We start from the raw sequence: 20299 nt of genomic DNA, 5'->3' as shown, positions 1-20299 counted from the left end.
ATTACAAGTCACTGGCTTTACCCCATCAGATTGGAAAAGATGGAGTGAGCAGACACTTTGACAATGCTGTTAGTAATGAAAAATAAGGAAATATTTCTGAAAGCAATTTTACAACAGGGGTCAAGAATCTCCAAAAACATCGCATCTGTCAATCTAGGAATTCCATTCCTTTAAGTTAATTCTAGAGAAATAATTACAGATACAAAGATTTATACACCGAATTTTCAATGTTGGATAATTTATAACACAAAAATGGGAAATGATATAAATATTGAATAATGGGAGGATAGCTAAATAAAATATTGAGTAGTCCTGCAATAGGGAAAGAGTGACACAAAATTGCTTTCAAGTATGATGCCAGGAGTTTGTATGCGTATCTGTGTTTGCGTAGATGAATGAATATTAGTTAGGTAGAAAGTCAAACATTAACAAAGGATTGAAAGAATAAAGGGAAATATATCCAATTGTCAACAATCATTATTATCTTTATTAGAAGTTTTCTGTATTTGAAAACAACTCCTAGTACTTTGTTATTTTTAAAATAACACAGCAAAGAGAAGTTAAGAGAAAAATCTTAAGTGATTAATATCATAGAAGCCAAACTAGAGAATCCCAGTAAAGCAGATCTACTTTAAGACTTCACGTAGAGTCTAGTACTGTTATGGAATTTGTTATCCCAAGTGGTAGAGATTGAAAATGAAATAAATTTGAAATTGTTTTAGGCACATTTCTAATGAAAAACTGCAACATAGCGAAGCGTTCAGATTTAATCTACGGTGTAAGCTTTTTTCCCTCGCAGAAAACAGTCCTGGAACAGATGGGCCACTGTTCTGACTCAGCCAAGAGGAATGTCACATTTCCCTTCTGCATCAAGACACTGACACGTGTCACCTTGTATGTCATAGAAATAGTAATTTTCAGTGACTCACTTAAAGAGAACATCCTAGAGAGTCCCAAAAGCATCACTCTCATTCTTAAGAAAAAAACATGCACTATATATGACATAAACCTATTTTTTCCATCTTCTCAATTTAATGAGCAATTCTGTTGTTTGTCCTTATTCACTCTGCTCAAGCAGAATCATGGTCTCTGGAGTGTAACACTCAGGAAGAAGTATCATTTACAACTTCAAAATGGGCTACTTTGGGCTACATTGCCTGATTTGGAAAAGGCTTTTCCACCTTTAAATTCACTAGCTGTCTGAGTCATTAGAAATTCTCAACTGAGCAATTCAGTTTCAACTTTAATAGCTACTCAGATTCCTGGAACACTTTTATACAAATGCGTTTTCAGCTGCTTACTTGACTAACTTACGAAAATTCTGGAAAATATACCAGCCATGTGAGTCTATTTGTTCTATGCACCAGAATCTTACCTGAAATATCAAAGAAGTTCAAGTGGCCCAGGTCAGCTTTCAGGTCCAGCTCTGGTTATGCTGCAGGAAAATGCCACATTAAATTCCCACTATTACACAAGAAATGTTCATTTCTTGTTCATGTCACACAATGACTGGTTTCAGCTCCAGCTCTATTCCGTATCTTCATTTTGACCTTCGGACAAAAGGAGCAGTTCTTTTCTAGAATGTGACCTTCACATGACAGGTTGGAAGTGCAACAGCAGACCACCTGCTGAAACCTACCTAAAACCTTCTGCTTGCACCTGTACATGGCACTTTGCATGTATTTCATTGGCTAAAACAAATCCAATGGCAAGGCTGATATAAATGGAACATGAAAGTATAATCCTATAAGAAAGTAGGAAGTAACTAATATTAATACTACAATCTACCTTATCTAATATCTATATAAAATATAGACTGCAATGCATGGATGGCTTCATGAGCAAAGGACTTGAGTATATGGAGGATTATTTGGGGCCAGCCCTAAAAGATCCTTCCTCCACTCAGTCAGGAGAGGAGCTAGAGAAAGTTGATACAGATGCAGGAAGGTTCTGAAATGAAAATCTCTAAATATTTTACTATACAATTAAGCTAAACATAAATATAAACACAAATGCAGAATACTATAACATAAAATCTAATATTGGTTTCCAAGTCATCCTCTTACCACCCACCCACCCATCTGCTAAAGCCATCTGAGAGTAGCCTGATGACTGACTCTCACTCCAGGATCTACAGATTTTATCTGGTATCTCATTTTTCCCTGTTCCATAGCTCATTTCTTTATTTTAGGACTCTTATTTTCTGTTCTTAATGAAGCATCAGTCAAAATTCTATTGAGTACAAAGTATATCAAATTGCTTTTTCTTTTTTATTTTCTTAAGCAGAACTCTATTTTTTTCAACACACACTGCAAATTATTGACTTTCAGCTTTACTCTTTAAGCCAGAAATGGCTTTTTGTTTTAATTTGTTTTTTTTGTTTTTTGTTTTTTGTTTTTTGGTTTGCCTCTCCATTCAGCTACTTCTTTAATAGGAACTCCAATTGCTATGGACATTGTCTCTGGCCTCAGCTTTCTATGCCTGTGATGAGGCAAGGTACAACTTAAAGTTACTTAGGTGTGAAAATAAACTTCTTCCTTGAAATGCAAGGTCGAATATATTCCCCCATTGGGTAGAAATATCTAATTCATATCATTTTCTATGTTATATTTTTATACATGCTTTATCCCCAACTCATTGGTCCTCTCAACTCAAGTGATGTTCCTTTCAAATATTTCTCACCCAATATCATGAAGGCTAGCTACACTTACTGGTAATAATGAGACATGCTCTCATTTTGTGTATTCCTAGGATGGCACGTTTCTTGCAAATTGCCAGTTCACCATAGCCCTAATCCTCCTTAGAGGGAATTTACCTCTATTTGAGTTTTTCTCTTGAATAAAAATATCTTAATTGTTATCTTTATTTTCATATTACTGCTGACAGAGCCAAGGAGTCAAAGCTTTCTAGTGCTAGAAAACTCAATCTAATCTCTTAGGTGAAGATCTAGAAAAATTTGATTTTACATTTCTATTCCATCCGATAACCATTATTTCTTATGATGGTGATCCTATGCTTGGTCGCATATTCAATGTGCCTACACACACCTTGCTATTACTATCAATTAAAAGTTACATTGTTTCATCATTTAGCAATTTCATTTCTCAGATATGCCAAGAGACTTCCTAGTCACCAAATGAAGTTCTATGGCTGTTTATCTTCGATACTAAGAATATTTGGTCCTAAAGATTCACAGTAATATGTTGGATTTGTGAGACCTTGCTTAACCCTCCTCTAAAAATAGTGACTCAATCAGAAAAGCTCCTTCCATATGTATATCTCATCTACCCACCCCAAAAATGCAGCTTAAGACCAAAATTAAGGATGACCATCTGTTAGCATCAAGTGTCATTTGATGTCATGCTGCACATGCTCATTGTCCTGTTCTCAATTTTGAGATAATTTCCAACACCCCATCTGAATTTCATTCTTTGCCTGGTCCTTCATTTTTAATTTGAATATAAAGCGTGAATATGAAGTTAAATTTGTATTCCATTCATGTTCTCCTGCTCTGATTGGATATTGAGGAAACACTCCAGGCTGTACAACCTGATCAGTGTACTACTTCTATATGACTTGGATATTTTTCTTTCTCTTTCTTTTCCTTGACCTGCCTGTTGAGATTCTAAACCTTGTTCTGACCTTCCAGTTTAAGGTTGAGGCCTTAGATTTTTCAAGTCAGTTTCATGGTCAGAGCTCTGTCCACTGATACAACTTAAGTCCTGTTTTGGGGTCCTTTGGACCTCTCCTACCCTAGACCCAAAGGCATCAGTGGACATTTTTCTCTGAATGATTCAAAAGAAAGAAATGAAGGGATGACCACATCACTGACTGGCATTGTCAAACATGTTTCAGACGTATAGATCTAAGTGTGTGTGTGTGTTTCATTATATAACATTCACTTGTTAAATAATTTGGAACCTTTGATTCAGACTTTGGCTTTAACCTGTATTAAATATTGTTCAGATTTTGTAATGATATTGACCCACAAAAATAAGCTGATTTCTCCATTACTTTTAGATGGTCCAGTAGTCTATGCTGCATACTTAAAAATGGAGCACAGTGACGAGAATATTAAATTCTGGATGGCATGTGAAACCTATAAGAAAATTGCCTCACGGTGGAGCAGAATTTCTAGGGCAAAAAAGCTTTATAAGACTTACATCCAGCCACAGTCCCCTAGAGAGGTAACTATGTGACAGTGATGGCTAATGGAAATGAGTACATCCCGGGGAGGGCTCCAATATCTGTGAAGCACACATATGTGCCAGCACCCCATATCCAGGATCTCCTACTACGCTACAAAGTCAATCTTGTTGACTTATTTTACAGATAAGAAACCTGAGAATCTGAGGAGTTGATTAGCTTTTTCAGTGTCACATAGCAGTCAAGGCAGAGAGTTAGGATTCAAAGTTACGCCTGTCCAGCTCTAGAGCCTCTTCTCATTAAATTATCTTAAGTCCAATAAATAAATAAATAAATAAATAAATAAATAATCTTAATTCCTTGAAAAATTTCTTTAAAAAAAATAAAAAAAGAAGAAGTCCTTGTAAGAAGAACTGATTTTGCTAGAAGGAACTGCAGATACCATACATGGGCAAGTTGACAGTACCAGTGGTGTTGGAAAAGTCTGTGACATCTCACTAAACTTACTGATCACCTCATTTCCTAACCAGCAAATACAGCAAACATTCATACTGATATTAATGCCAATTACTTACAACTGCTTAAAGAAAATAAAGAGTCATGAGTACATGACACACTGGGACCCCTCCTGGTGGAGACAGAATAAGTAATGAAAATTCTTGTCAAGGGGATAAGGGTAGATGATGATATATGAGACTCCTATCATGCAGGACAGTCCTACATTATTAACTTTTTCCTCAAAACTCTTATCTGGAAAATACTTGGTTTATTGAAATAACCACTTCTCTCCTTTATTTCTCCACTTCTCTTCACTCTCTTCCCATTTCAGGGCATATTCAGTGAAATCAGCATTCATGACTACTAAGAAAGATAAACTTTAAAAATAGCACTAACTTCCCTTTTCCTTAAAAGAGGCCTTCATCTCATAAACTTCCTTGTTTGTAGACTCCACTAACAAACCAGTTGCATCTGCCTAAATAAGCAAGAGTTTCTGAGATTTCCCTGGTCTCGGGCTGTGTGTTTTTTTTGTTTTGTTTTGTTTTGTTTTGTTTTTTAATCTGAGATATGTAGGTGGATGTTTGGTTTTTAAAAAGCCACATTTGTTTCTCATAAATCTTTTTAGATACCTATGAAATTCCAGACAAAATTACCCTTTCCACTAAAATAAAAAAAAAAAGAAAGAAAAAGGAGAGGGGGAAATAAATTAAACCTTTCCATTATCTATCTTCAATTATGCCTACTTATGTTCTACATGTAATTTCACTTTTCAGATTAACATTGACAGTTCAACAAGAGAAACTATCATCAGGAATATTCAAGAACCCACTCAAACGTGTTTTGAAGAGGCTCAAAAGATAGTGTATATGCACATGGAAAGGGATTCCTATCCCAGATTTCTAAAGTCAGAAATGTACCAGAAACTTTTGAAGACTATCCAGCCCAACAACAATTCCTAACTACCACTCAAAAGTTTAAATTGAAGATGGTGTATTGAAAGAACTGGCTTTGTTTTTTTAATTAATACACAAATACAGACACAATCAGAAATAGAATAGGAATGAAATAGAAGAAATCAAACTATAAATTAATTTTTTTCTAATTCTCAAAGAGAAACAGATCCCCAAAGGGATGGCCCTTAGAACAGTTATAACATGAAAAACACAATTTATGGGCATGCCTGTGTAGCTCAGTTAACATATAGGAAAAAGGAAGGTCTTCATGACACCAATATTATAAGGCTTGTACTGAGTAGTCAACTAATGGATATTTTCTTATTAATGAAATTTTGCTGTAATAATGCACAGATCAGTTCTTTTAAAAGTGTGGCTATACGAGTTGTCTCTAGCATGAGTGTATTCTAGAAATGGAGTGCTTGTAATAGCCTTAATTAGTAGAGAGACTTAGTATTTGAAGTACAATCAGTGGTATAATATCATGAGCAATGAAAGATGTGTTCTTGAGATAGATTTTATCTGTAAAAATTTCCTACTATTATATTAACCATTGAACTTCTATATCACAAATATCTTCTACATAGGAAAAATTCCTGATGATTCTAAGCTATTAAGAATGTATAAAATTCTTTTTTATTCTTATGTTGATATAAGGGTAGAAAATGGTTCATACATTTTAAGTATTGTTTCTTCACAATGTGAATTTATCGTGGTCCCAACAATCAATAAACCCAAATGTAAACTAAAAACTTACAAATCTATGCTTTTTTTCAAAGACAAAGTGAGGTTACTATTCCAGCAAAAGAGTTTTTTTATCTGTACTGTCATAGCAGCTTCTTAGAGTTTGCTAGGAGATTCCGGAGGAAACAACTCATATCTATTTCATTGTTTTGTTTAGCATATAGCATAGCATATAACATTCTATACAGATGGATAAATATTCTATGTTTTTGATGAAGAATAAAATGCACAAAATATTTAATATCATTTTGCCAAAGATTTAACTATAGAAAAATTGTGTCCAAGATTTTTAGTTTTACTATGAAAAGTGTTTCTCAGGCCTCATATTTGACTGGAATGGCATTACTATTTTAAATGCCTATAAACCTATGCTGTATGACATGAAAATGAATATCAACTGTAATTCTTCTCCATCAGCAAAGGGATATTATAACATAGAAAAAAATATTTGAGGGTTTATTTCTGAGAAAATACTTGAGATATTTTCGTGAAAAAATATATCATTAATTAATGTGGATTCTAGTTAAAGTAGAAAGTATTACCACAGAGGTCCAATTTTATTTTCTCTTAAAAACAAAAACATCAATATAAAATACAGATTGACATTTTAGACATCTGAAGTTGATGATGATCCCTAGCCATAATAAACCAAAAAAAAAAAAATGTTTCCACATATTTCAGATAGTTTCATATCACTCTGACAGCGAATGAGTATATTTATAGACATATGTTTAGGAAGTGTTATACATATATGGTCACAATACACATGGTTAAAGCAGTTTCAGAAAACCTTGAGCCCTTACTATTCAAATCGTGCTAAATCAGCCACTGATATAATGAATAAATGGAATAATCAGCATTCTTTACTACTTATCTCTCCCCTCCAGTGGATGAATATTTGTGCTCCAATACAGGATAAGTCTAGAACTTTCAGTTTTGCTTATACACTGATTTTACTTCCCAAATAGAGTCCCTCTGTTTAGCTATCCCAGCACCTTCACTCATGTTGGGTAAACAAGGTGCCACATGGTAACATGAAACAAAAAGCTTTGGACTGAGGTACAAGGCAACTGGATTAGTGCCTATTCGCTCACCTGATGTCATTGTACCTATAGTACCAGTAGGTCTCATTTTCCTCATCTACCAAATAAAAGGATGGGACCAACTTATTGGACTGAGCCACACACACAGCCTGTGCTTTATTACATACCATTACTAATAAATTCATTATTCTTTTACTCTGTAACAAGCTTGAATTCATTTTAGAATTCCTCCAAAAATCAATGTTTTCGTTAGGAAATGGATAATACTATTTTGCATTTAACACTGTTTGAGGGAGTGCTGAAATTTTTTGCTTCAAAACAGAGAATTTAAACTGCCATCTTTTCAAGAATTCTACATGGCAGCATGCGTTTTATGTTAGTAGCAGTTAAAATAGCTTTCAGATCATTTTTACCTAAAAACATACTAAATCTTATTCATTTTCCATAGGATAGTAAAACAATTCAAAAATTGATGATACTTGTCAAATGGCTATGAGGGTATGCCCACATCAACACATTTTTACATGGTATTTGTTTTATCATAAGTGCTTTGAGATTAATAAGTCAAAAACGTATTGTTAGATTTCTGATGTCAGAACCTGGATTTATTTATGATTTTTTTCTTTTTTTAGATATACATTTTCAAACTCTGAAGATGTATGAGATAAGCCTTCATTGTATCTGCATAAAAATAAAATCTTATCTTCTCCAAAGAAGATGGTGACAGAAATTTATACAGTTCAGATTCAAATATCTTGGCAGAGATGAACACTTTCCTATTTATAATTCATCAGTCACACCATAGTTTCATCAACTGCAAAAGACTTTTTACCAATTTGGGAAGAACGATTACAGAAAAGAGATATGTAAAGCTTTCTCCAAATACATAATAGGGTGTGATTTGAAGAAAATCATAAGATACCACTGCCCAAAAATATCTTCTCCCATATCTAGGACCTGAAATTCCCATCACTGGTCATAAAAGGTGAAAAATGGGGTTGAAATTCAAGCTGTAAGTGAAGAATGAAACACTAGTGCTGACACTTTACCTGTTGCCTAGCAGAAAGTAAAACTTAGGAAAATAGAATGTGGGCCTATAGGATGGCACAGGGAAATAGGTTGAGAGAACAAAGATATTAGGGTAACTAGAAGTCACAAATGGAAAGAGACTGCTTATTAACATCTTCCTATACTGTTAAGTAGAAAACCAAAAAGACAGGAGAGCTTTGCTTAAAAACAAGTATTCTAAAATGCTAATAATACATTTTTGTGGAAAATAATAGCATTCCTATAGAAATAAAAGAGCAGGTATTAAATTCCTCAGCAAATAGCATTTATAGAGGCATTCTTTCAATGAAACTTTATCTAGCTCCTATTGAGTACAGATATTGTATATTCAAACATTAATTAGGTGAGGCTTCTGCTCACAAGCTTGTATGAACCGATAATTAAAATACAAACTAATAATGAGAGTCTAAGTGAGGCAAATGAAGAAAAGAGAGGGAGAGATTGTGAACTGATCAGATACAGGGAATGGTCAAGTTTGATCCAAAGTTTCTAATCTGAGCATCAGAGTAAGTATAGGATGCTATTAACCGAAAAAAAAAAAAAAAAACAGCTCAGAAGGAGGAGCAGGTTTGGGAAACAAGTTGAGTATGAGGTGCCTAGATGCCATAAGTGGGATTCCAGAGTAGAAATGTAGATCTGGGAATTGTTAGCATGGCTGTCTCAATGATCAGAAGAGATCTTTTAGTGAAGCTGTGCCGGACAGAGAGCAAAAACCCAAATGACCCAAACATACCTTAAGGAACAAGATAACATATTAGTAACTCTTAAATTCTCATTGAGAGCTCATCACATCATTTATAGTAATGATAGGGATTATTTACTGAATTTTACTATGTGGTGGATACTATGCTAAGTTTTTGGATATGTTATTCACTCATTCAATATAGAGAATCTACCATATAGCAAAATGGTTGTTAGATAAAAGGAGCCACCAATAAACCAAGCAGAAAATATGTCTGCTTTCAAGGAGCTTACATCGTCTTTATGTGATAAAATAGTAATCAGACAATCATATTGGCTACAAAACAAAAAGACAAAATAATAGGATAAAGAGTAGCACGGTGGAGGAGATAGGGGTGCTCTGGAGAAAATAGGTAAGGAATCCTCCCTACATAATTCATATACTCCTCTCTCTCTTTTTTTTTAAGATTTTACTTATTTATTAATCAGAGACACAGAGAGAGAGGCAGAGACATAGGCAGAGGAAGAAGCAGGCTCCATGCAGGGAGCCCGATGTGGGACTCCATCCTGGGACTCGATCCTAGGACTCCAGGATCACGCCCTGGGCCAAAGGCAGATGCTCAACCGCTGAGCCGCTCAGGCGTCCCTACTCTTCCCTTTTGATAACTCTAAACAAGGATGAGGAATCCAAGGTTTTGAGAGGTGAAATAACTTTTTCAATATCTCTCACTAGAACCAAGATTTTTCTAACTCTAATACCTTAATCCTTTTAAGTTGAGCCTCCCATAAACAAGCCGAATAGGAAAGCAAACGTACAATGATCTAATATATAAAAATATTCATTCAAATTTAAAATGCCATTACTATGCAGACCATTTTAATATGGAAGATCACTATTAAAACTATCTCTAGTTACTGCTAATAAACTCATGAAAATTTGTTTAAAATACCATCAATGCTTGGGTCTCTGCTAGAAAAAAGAATTACTAGAACTCATGTAATGATGCTCAGGTTCCAGTAGTAGGATGAAACATCTGTTTAATTGGTAAATATGTTGCTTAAACCAGGTATTTAAACACATCTATTATGGAATAGAGGGAAGGCGATCGTAGAGGAACCAAACTAGGAGCCTGCCAAGAGGCTGAAGGTCATGGTCCCCACCATGCAGCAACCCACAGCTGTTATCCAGGATGAAAATTGAGCGGGAGATCCAAGACCAGGGCCAAAGCCATAGGCAGTCAGTACTAACTGTCTGCATCTTCAGTTTGAGATCCTGAAGGAACAGGTATGGGCAAATAGTGAAAAATGTCATTAGAAGCACTAAGGTCAAAGAAATACAATGCTGAAAGAATCTATAATATATGGCCAAAGAATCTGGAGAAAATAGGAAATCATAAGATCTTTTTATTTAATTTTAATAAACAACACCTTTCTCATCGGAGGTAGTTTTTATCTGCTAGCCATACACACACAGCCACATCATAAAAACACTACCCAATGTCTAGTGCCTGCCATTGTTGCCTTGCCCCACAGTTTTGCTTAAGATGTGGAACCAGCCACTTAGGGCTTAGATCATTTATCCAAGTATAAACTAGTATGTTTATAAAAAGGATTTGATCAGTGTCACCTTCAAATTTCAGCAGTTCACAGGACTTAGAATAATTCATTTTCACTATTTTACTGGAGCCTCAAAACATCCTCCATACATAGAGGGGAAGAGGAGCAGAGCCCAAAGAGCAGGGCATTGAGGGTGTAGGCTACTCCAGGGGCCAGTGCTTGGGTGGTGAGATTCAGGCAGGCAACTAAAAATCCAGTAGCAGGAAGGTAATGGAAACTTCCCTGCTGGAGTGCTGCATAAATAAGTGAACTGATGGATTCAGATGTTCAGACCACTGTACCCAGCAGATTGTCGGGATCCTAAAAAGGGAGTTATGAAGACCGGGATTGTGCTTTTAGAAAGTAATGGCTTATAAGAATCAAAAAGGATGAAAGAATTCACATGCAAGACAAAAACAAAATAAAATCTGTAACGGGGAAACAGAGGGCTAGGAGTGTAAACCGAAGGGGCAGCAGTCACAGGTGTCAAACGCTAGAACCGGGGAAAGTGAAATGAAGAAAGAAGCACCATACCGAGAGCGCCAGGATAGTAAATAAGCAGCACTTGTATGATAAACATCCTTCATTAGACAGCTTCCATTCTTAATAAGGAAAGGAAAGTTTTCAATGCAAGAAAGGAATATGCCAGATCTATAAACATACTTAGTCTGAAACTTATACTTTAAAAGGAAAGGCATACAGAGAGAGGTGGGAAAATCTACTGGATACTTTGACTTCTTGATGGGACTACAGCTCATCTTGCTGCTTCTAATTAATAATGTGTTTAGCTGTATCGGACCCTTCGATGTGCTTCTCTGACAGCACTTGTAAGTGAGTTCTGTCTCATGGGCCTCTACTAGTGAGAAGAATGATAGAAGACGTGTAAGGTAAATATAGTCTGTTCGCATGCCATAACACCATCTGATAGCACCCCAGACGCCAGGTGATTCAAACGTAAGTTGCATCCCAAGCAACTAAATCTAAAATTGGAGTGTATGTGCTAGCTAGGTTTTTATGTTTCAGTTTGGCAGTTTGTTTCTAGGGTAGCCACAAATGAATGTTATTATTAGCTTCAAGCTTTGGTGGGAAGTGTCATCAATGCTTATTCTTCGAGAAAAAAAAAAAAAAAAAGGATTCGGAGGTTCTGTTTTCAGGCATAAAACTTGGAAGCTACCAAGTGCCAGGCACCGGGATCGTCATTTTACATTTCTTGTCTCATTCAAGTCTCACAATAAAAGTGCAAAGAAGTTATTATTAGCTACATTTTAAACTTGAGAAAACTGAAATTCAGAGTGATTAAGAACTTGTCTAAGCTCACTCAAGGAACCAAGAAACCAAGAAACCAAGCCAGCGGTAAAATTAAGAATTTTCTAACTCACATCCATGCTTTTCCCATTAATCAAATGAAGTTTTGCTTATTAAAGACCAAAAGTACGACTTTTTTAGTCACATGCTTGCATATCAGCCTCTGACACTGAGGGGCTCTCATGTTACTAAGTTATGATGGATCTTCTTGACAGATCTCAAATTAGCTATTGTCATCATTCAAACAATGTCATAATATTAGCCAGCTGTGGGCAACACCTAGAGATACACAAGTTTGAAAATTCCTTCTATGTAATAAGCAACAGGTATTGCAATGTACACTCCTTTGTGCACTTTAAGGGGAAAAACAATCATGAAGACCTAATTTTAAAAGAGATTACTGGGGCACCTGGGTGACTCGGTGGTTGAGCATCTGCCTTTCACTCAGGTCATGATCCTGGAGTCCTGGGATAGTCCCACATCAGGATCCCCACAGGGAGCCTACTTCTCCCTCCGCCTATGTCTCTGCCCCTCTCTCTGTGTCTTTCATGAATAAATAAATAAAATCTTTTTAAAAAATAAAAGAGATTACTCTTTTCCATAATTCCCTGTCTTCCCAAAGGCAGAAAATTCTTCAGACAAACCGAAGTGAATAACCTGAATATTCTGAACTGAATAATCAATCCGATAACAGAAAGATGTTGAGAAATCATCAAGGCCCTTCTTGCTGAGCTAGATGTGTCTGGAACAGTTTCCTCTCTCCCCGTGAAGCATCATCGATCATGTATATCCCCCCAGCCTAGATCTCTTACCTGAGCTCCACATCTTCTTTATGCAATGCCACCTCATTTGGGGGCCTTTTATGGTGCACCCTTTTATCATTACTCATACTCAATGACTCAGAAAGGTGGGGGATCCAAATCTCATTTTTAAGATGAATAAATCATTACTTCCCTGAAATCATCAATCGAACAATTGATGGAGACAGGCAACAGTTCAAGTCGTCTTCCTGATTCTTGTTTATTCTTTCTCTAGCCCTCAGTGCCTCTCAGCATAATCTCCAGTGCCCGCATGTGGTTCCAGAGCTCTTTCAATTTTTTGCACCTAGAACTGAATGCATCATTCTCCTTGTAATTTATCTCTGCTTCCTTTCCTTCCTGTATTCTTTATCAGAATGGATGGCACCACTCATCACCTGTAATATAATTATATGTTCACTTGCCTACCCTGCCATTAAATTCCCACTTACCTTTATGTGCCAAGAATCTGTCAGCCTAGCAAAGAGTTTAATACACACCTAATATGTAAATATTTGCTAAATAAATGATGCTCCCCAGCCACCTTCGTCAGAACCTAGGGAGTCACCCAAGACTCTTTCCTTTCCTTTGGCCACAAGGCCAGTCAGTAACCAAGTTTTGTCTCCACAATGGTTCATGTCTCTTCAAAATGTTTACTGTAGCTCACCAGTCCAGTCTCATCATTTGCTTGCTCTCTCATGCTTTCTTGTGCTGGCTCTGTCTGTCTGTCTGTCTGTCTCTCTCTCACACACACACCTCCCCCCCCCACACACACACAACACACAACACACACCTATTAGAAACTGCTTACAAGCCCTTCAAACCCACGTGCCTTCCTCCATGGTGTCATTTCCCATACATGAAACGCACTTTTCTCATTTACTTGCCTCATAAATTCCAAATTATAAGACCAAAGGTTAATCATTTGTCATCCCTTTAAAGTCACAGTCTTTTAACATGCATTTTCTCACATAGAACTTCTAACTATTAAAATATGTACATCTAATTTTATATGTTCAAAATATGGAAACTTTCTGCTTCCATTAAAGATCACCAAATATGTTATCTTATCTGTTATTATTTTTAAATTTCAGTCAGTCTCATCCTCCATCCTTAGTGGCAGCAAGAAAACAAATGTGAGATACTAACCAAGATGTTTTACATGCATTTCTATGGCTCTCCCCTATTTGTGAGCAACAAACAGTAGCATAAGGGAGCATTTAGAAAGACCACGGAAAGCAAATGGTCAGTCTTGGCTTTTGAATTTTAAAATAAAGACCTAAAATAATAATAATAATAATAATAATAATAATAATAATAATAATAAAATAAAATAAAATAAAATAAAATAAAATAAAATAAAATAAATAAAGACCTGAGGGAGGCCTGGGTGCCTCAGTGGTTAAGGGTCTGCCTTTGGCTCAGGACATGATCCTGGAGTCCCGGGATCGAGTTCCCTATCAAGCTCCCTGTGAGGAGCCTTGTGCTTCTCCCTCTGCCTATGTCTCTGCCTCTCTCTCTGTGTCTCTCATGAATAGATAAATAAAACCTTTAAAAAATTAAAAATAAAATAAAGACCTGAAACTCATAGCAATAACAAAGATCTTAACAGTTTTTTATTTGCAAGCACAGACTTTTCTCTACTTTCAAATGGTTATCTTGAAAACCCAGGCATAATAGTTATGCCGTTAGAAAAATAAATTTTAAAATTTCAAATATAGAGTGCTTGGAATCCTGCTTTACTTAAGTTTTTGAAACTTTTTATCTTTAGTGTGAAAACGTTTTATTCAAGTTTACAACCTGTATGTTATATCTATTCATTTACCTTTCTAGTATTTATACTTTATTTTGCTAATAAAATTTTAGGAAAATGACTCCTCAAAAAATCTGCTTTACTTAATAGAAGTCATAGCATTCTTACCAACTCTAGTCTATACACACCCTTGCCTTTTCCCAGTTTTACCCTATTCCCTATTAAATTTTACCTGCCTGAAATTTCTGCCCCCTTTCTCTTTGCTTTAAATAATTGTGTGGGAAATATCAGAAAGGGAGACAGAACGTAAAGACTGCTAACTCTGGGAAGCGAACTAGGGGTGGTGGAAGGGGAGGAGGGCGGGGGGTGGGAGTGAATGGGTGACGGGCACTGGGGGTTATTCTGTATGTTAGTAAATTGAACACCAATAAAAAATAAATTAAAAAAAATAATAAAAAAATAAATAAATAAATAAATAAATAAATAAATAAATAATTCCTATTCCTCCTCAATACCCAGTTCGAATCTCACCATATTTTCACAAAGTCTTCCATGATCACATCAGTCTAAAAAACCATCTCTCTCTCTAAATGTCCACAGCAACAATTATCAATGAAATTGATAGGCCATAAATCATGTACTATTTTGTCATATTTTTTTCTCTTGAACTACTTTTTAATATTTTATTATTATATTCTTCAACAATAGTACTCTATTTCTGCAACTAGATTATAAAATTTTGGAGAGAATTGACCATGTTCTCCATCTTTATCTCCACCAAAAACCACGTCAATGGTTTGCAAGGAGTAAATACTAAAACACATTTGATACTGTATTTTATCCTTTGGTGATGATGATAAACATAATAGTAATAATATTTATTAAGCATTTACCAGGTGCCAAGTGCTGTGCCAATCACTGCATGTGTATTATCTTCGGTAATTCTCACAATCTTATGAGTTTGGTTCCATTGCTACCTTTATTGTAACAGCAGGTAAAACTGAGACTTTAGAGGTGTTAAGTAATTTATTCTAACCACACAACCACAAGTGGAAAAACCAGAAATTATTTTTATCCTTTATGCTAAGTTTCTGCTTGTAGAAACCCACATTTAGTAGCAGGCATACAAAATGTTATTATATATTTCTTGATGTCATTGTTTTAGGAAAAGTATTCTTATCAGTAATAAATCTCTTTTCAAGTGTATTTATCCCCTAAGAACAACAAGAAAGCACTCTGAAATAGGCACCATCATTAAGAAGTGGATGGTGTTAAAGTTGCTTCGCGGCTGTAATGAAGTAATACAAATTTTCAAGGGAGAAAACTAAATCACATGAATAGAAAACATAATGAACCAGAACTCTACAATAAATAATGATAAATAGTAGACAAGGATTTCTAAATATTTTACAAATAGTAGACAAGGATTTCTAAATATCAGAGCTAGTGATAATTCTGAAAAACAATTAGGCAATTTAAAAGCACAATCTGGAGTAAAAGAATTGTTGTCAACTAAATCACTGTGAGAAAGAAAAGCGTTTTTTAAACAACCTCTTAATAGGACCTGGAATTGGTGAAATCATTTACATGTGAATCATAACTAAGGAAAATAAAGACAAAGAGATTATAAAGTACTTTGAGCACAGTACTATCTGTTCTTGGTTTCTGCTTCTGACAAACAAGCTCTTACAAATAAAAGGAGCATGAAATGTTTGAGGAACTTTAAATAGTTTGGGTATCTAATAAGAACTTCCAAAACTAATATATCCAAATATGAATTCTTGATCTTCCTCCAAAGTCTATTCCTCCTCAATTTTCTTCATTTCAGGAACCATCATTACCTCTTCCAAGCTCTGCAATTTTCCCTGTTAACATTTCACCAGCCTGAAATTTCTGACCTCTTCCTCTTGGCTATAAAACAAATCCTGCTTCTCAATATCCAGCTCAGATCCTACCATATTTTCCCAAAGACCTCCATGATCACTCCAGGTTAGAACATCATCTCGCTCTCACTTCTGAATGTTCACAGCAACTGTTGTCAATGCAATGCATGAATCACAAACATTTAGGACAAAACCTGGAATCTTCCTGAACTCGCTCTTTCTGTCACATCCCCCATATAATGCATCAGTCAATCCCATCATCTGAAATGTATCCTGAAGTCTATCACTACTCATCATCTTCACAACTTTGATCTACTCCAAGCCATTCTGTATTGTGCCTAGACTATTCCAATAGGCTCCTAATTGGCCTTCCAGCTTCTACTTCTCCATTCTTATCACTTTCCCCGACACATAGAGACACACACACACGCACACAAACACAGAGCCAGAGTGTTCTTTTGAAAACGTGCTGGATTATATCACTCTTCAAAAGTTCTCCAGTGATCTCAATTACTCTCAAGGGAAAAAAATCCAACATACTTGACATGGACTATGAGGCCCACCACCACATCTATCTAATCTTCCTTTACATTTGCTGTGAACCTAAAATTGCCCCCCAAAAAATAAGGTCCTTTTTTTTTTTTAAAAAAAAAAAAAAAAGTAGTATCAGTAGACAAAAGTTATTTCACAGAGTTGCTGTGAAGGTTATATTATTCTCAACAATAAATGTAAAGTATCTAATAAACTGACTATTATAGGCCTTCATTAAGTGTTCACAAATATGCTTTTTTTCTATTGTTATATTTTTAAAATTTTATACAAATAGAAAAATATGGCTGCCTAGAGTGTGATCATTTTTTAAAATAGTATTGTTAAATGGATTTTTTTTTAAGATTTTATTTATTTATTCATGAGAGACACACAGAGAGAGAGAGAGAGAGAGAGAGAGAGGTAGAGGGAGAAGCAGCCTCCATGCAAGGAGCCTGATATGGGACTGGATCTCAGGACTCCAGGATCACGCCCCAGGCCAAAGTCAGGCCCCAAACCACTGAGCCACCCAGGGATCCCCTAATCACTTAATATTGTAATCCAAGAGGTAGGAAACACACAATTCTTAGTTTACACATTGCAAGAGAGACAAATGTAGGTCTATTAGTTTGCATTGTTTAAAATAATAATCTACATCTGAGATTCTGCAAAAAAAGGAAAATAACCTCGAAAAAACCCTCAAATTATTATGATCTTTATCACATTATAAACTAAGTCTTTTCTCTGGTATCACGCTTACACAAAGCCAAGGTACTTGAAGGATCACTTTTCAGTATAATTTTATTTTAGTAAAATATGCTTATGTAGATGGTATCTATTTTAGTATCTCATATTTCCTGGAAATTAATTATGTGGAAAGAAATGAGTGGATACTATGTCAATAAGTACAGGCTAGCATTTTTTGCCATTTAATGTTTTAAGAATATGTGAGCATTTTCTGACTACAATCTAAATTAAATGCAAATAGTCAAGTAGTACACAGAGATCCCATTATCAAGTCTTTCTACTAGCCGAGAGGGTGAATAATATAATGAGACATGTTAATTATTTGCTGTCCTGCAGCTGTGATTGATTAGTTTTGACTGGTACATCTTGCTAGTGTGTTAGAGTACAGTAAATATTGGGGCTTGTTATTTTTTCCAGGGCAAGGAAGCCATGGTCTCTAATGACTTCATTGTAGCTTTCTCTACAATCTGCCAAAATGTTGGTATATCCAGGTTAATCTCTTTACCAAATAAATTTTTGTGAATTTCATGTTACCAGACCCATCATAAAGGGCCTTCTGTCTTAGAAAAGTTGACATCTGTCATTCTCTCTCTCTCTGTCTCTTATACACACACACACAACCACACACACACACACACACACACACAAACTGCAGTTTATGACTTAACAACATACATAACCAAACCTATGGAGGTACTAAGAAATCTTAGCTACCATATGTATATTCTTTCTTTATACTTAAGAATATCTTTTTTAGGGATCCCTGGGTGGCGCAGCGGTTTAGCGCCTGCCTTTGGCCCAGGGCGTGATCCTGGAGACCCGGGATTGAATCCCACGTCGGGCTCCCGGTGCATGGAGCCTGCTTCTCCCTCTGCCTATGTCTCTGCCTCTCTCTCTCTCTCTGTGTGACTATCATAAATAAATAAAAATCTTTAAAAAAAAAAAAAAAAAAAAAAAGAATATCTTTTTTAAAACATGTTCAGTTTTTTTTAAAACAACCAAATGCCTTTTGTGGGTTCATGCATAATTGCTCCAGACCCAGTATTAGATTTGAAAACTTTGAACTGGATGTGAAGAGTTTTTAATCATGGCCATCTAAAAGAAATTGTCACTGGAGCAGTGCTTCTCAATCTTTTTTTTTTATTGTCATCCCCCTAAGGCTCCTTCCTAGACATTTTTGTTTTCCTAATTGCCCCTTCCCATGAAATATTGATACTTCAGATACTTATCTGGTTATTTCTGGTTATTACCATAGCCCTTTATCAGGGCCACAAGCCATTGTAATAGCTGAGAAGTTTTGATTCTCCAAGAACCCATTTTCACCCCTTGGGAGCAATATCACTCCTGGTGAAAATGCATTCACTTGAGTCTTCATTGCATTTCCTCTTTACCATATTCTCATATTCCATATTTCATTTCTCTATATGGACACATGAACTTCTCTATATCTTATGCTTCCCATACAAATTGGTGAAATAGTAATAGGCATATCCCTCCCAAGTCTAGGTTTACTCCCTAAAGAAGGTAGTCAAGACAATGCACATACTTATTCCCTTTCTCCACCCCACAAATAACACATGATGATCCAGGCTTAAGAAACCTTAAGGCAATCTTGAAGAAAGAAAGAAATCTCAAAAGAGCCACAGGCAAATTGTGCTTTGCAGAAAGTCTGAATGAGCTTGAATCTATAGTCCATTTACTTTAATGAAGCTTTAGTGTCCACATCTATTAAATGGAAATCCCTTCGGTTATCTCTTGTCCATTCATTCATTTAACAAATATTTGTTAGCGTGGTCAAAAGCCCCAATGAAGATAATCAAAAATACCTATTGATCAAAAAAAGATAAGTTTCCTGAACTTCTACAGCAAGCAAGAATGCCACCTTTGCCGTCTTAAAAATCTCCAAAGGTAGAAAATTAGGGAAGGATATTTATAGGATTGTAGGTTATATAGGTTAAAGGGTTATAAGATGCATCCTGAATGATTTTGAGGTAGTTCTTGAGAAGCAGAGAACCAGTGGGGACTGGGCAGAGTTAATGACATAACTTTGGGTTGGTGGTCACAGGGATGTTGAGTTCTTGAAATAGTGTGGTAAGCAAGCTATTTTTCAAAGCAGTCCAGAGGAGGGACGTCCTCATTTTTATATGTCAACTGTCTTAGTTTGTGGTTTTAAGCTTCCTGGAACAAAAGAAAAAATAAAATTTTTTGCTTGGTCCTAGTATCACATAACACAGGAACCTAGGATTTGTTTCATTTCTTACCTCCTGCAATATGTCAGATGTTAATTTAGGCACTGAAAATATAGCTGTGAACAAGATGAATTCCCTGCCTTCAAGAAGCTTCTGCTCTACCAAAAAAAATATCTTTGGATATGACATCACATGGAATAAATCTTTTGAAGAAGTGTAAGTTGCTAGGGAAATAAATATCAGAGCAAATCCATTAATAAGGGCATTATAAGAAAATGTCATTTTGTAAATTGTCAGGAAGTCTCTAAAGAAGGATCCTTGAAAATGTCCACTGGTTTTTCAGTGTCTGGGCTTGAAACGTGAAAGAC

General features: G+C 35.7%; 1 protein-coding gene across 2 annotated transcripts in view; it reads left to right on the top strand.

The window, feature by feature from the left end:
• RGS13 (regulator of G protein signaling 13) overlaps positions 1 to 9296 on the top strand; it is a 28410-nt gene extending 19114 nt beyond the window's left edge. For both annotated transcript variants that reach the window (XM_038586115.1, XM_038586114.1), the window contains 2 exons: positions 4021 to 4187; positions 5418 to 9296. In XM_038586115.1, coding sequence (XP_038442043.1) covers positions 4021 to 4187; positions 5418 to 5603 — 353 coding nt within the window. In that variant the 3' untranslated portion in view covers positions 5604 to 9296. The remainder of the gene's footprint in view (positions 1 to 4020; positions 4188 to 5417) is intronic.
• The last annotated feature ends 11003 nt before the right edge of the window (positions 9297 to 20299 follow it).

Source organism: Canis lupus, chromosome 38 (genome assembly GCF_011100685.1).
Source record: "Canis lupus familiaris isolate Mischka breed German Shepherd chromosome 38, alternate assembly UU_Cfam_GSD_1.0, whole genome shotgun sequence".
Lineage (NCBI taxonomy): Eukaryota > Metazoa > Chordata > Mammalia > Carnivora > Canidae > Canis > Canis lupus.
This window is presented reverse-complemented; position numbering and strand designations above follow the sequence as displayed.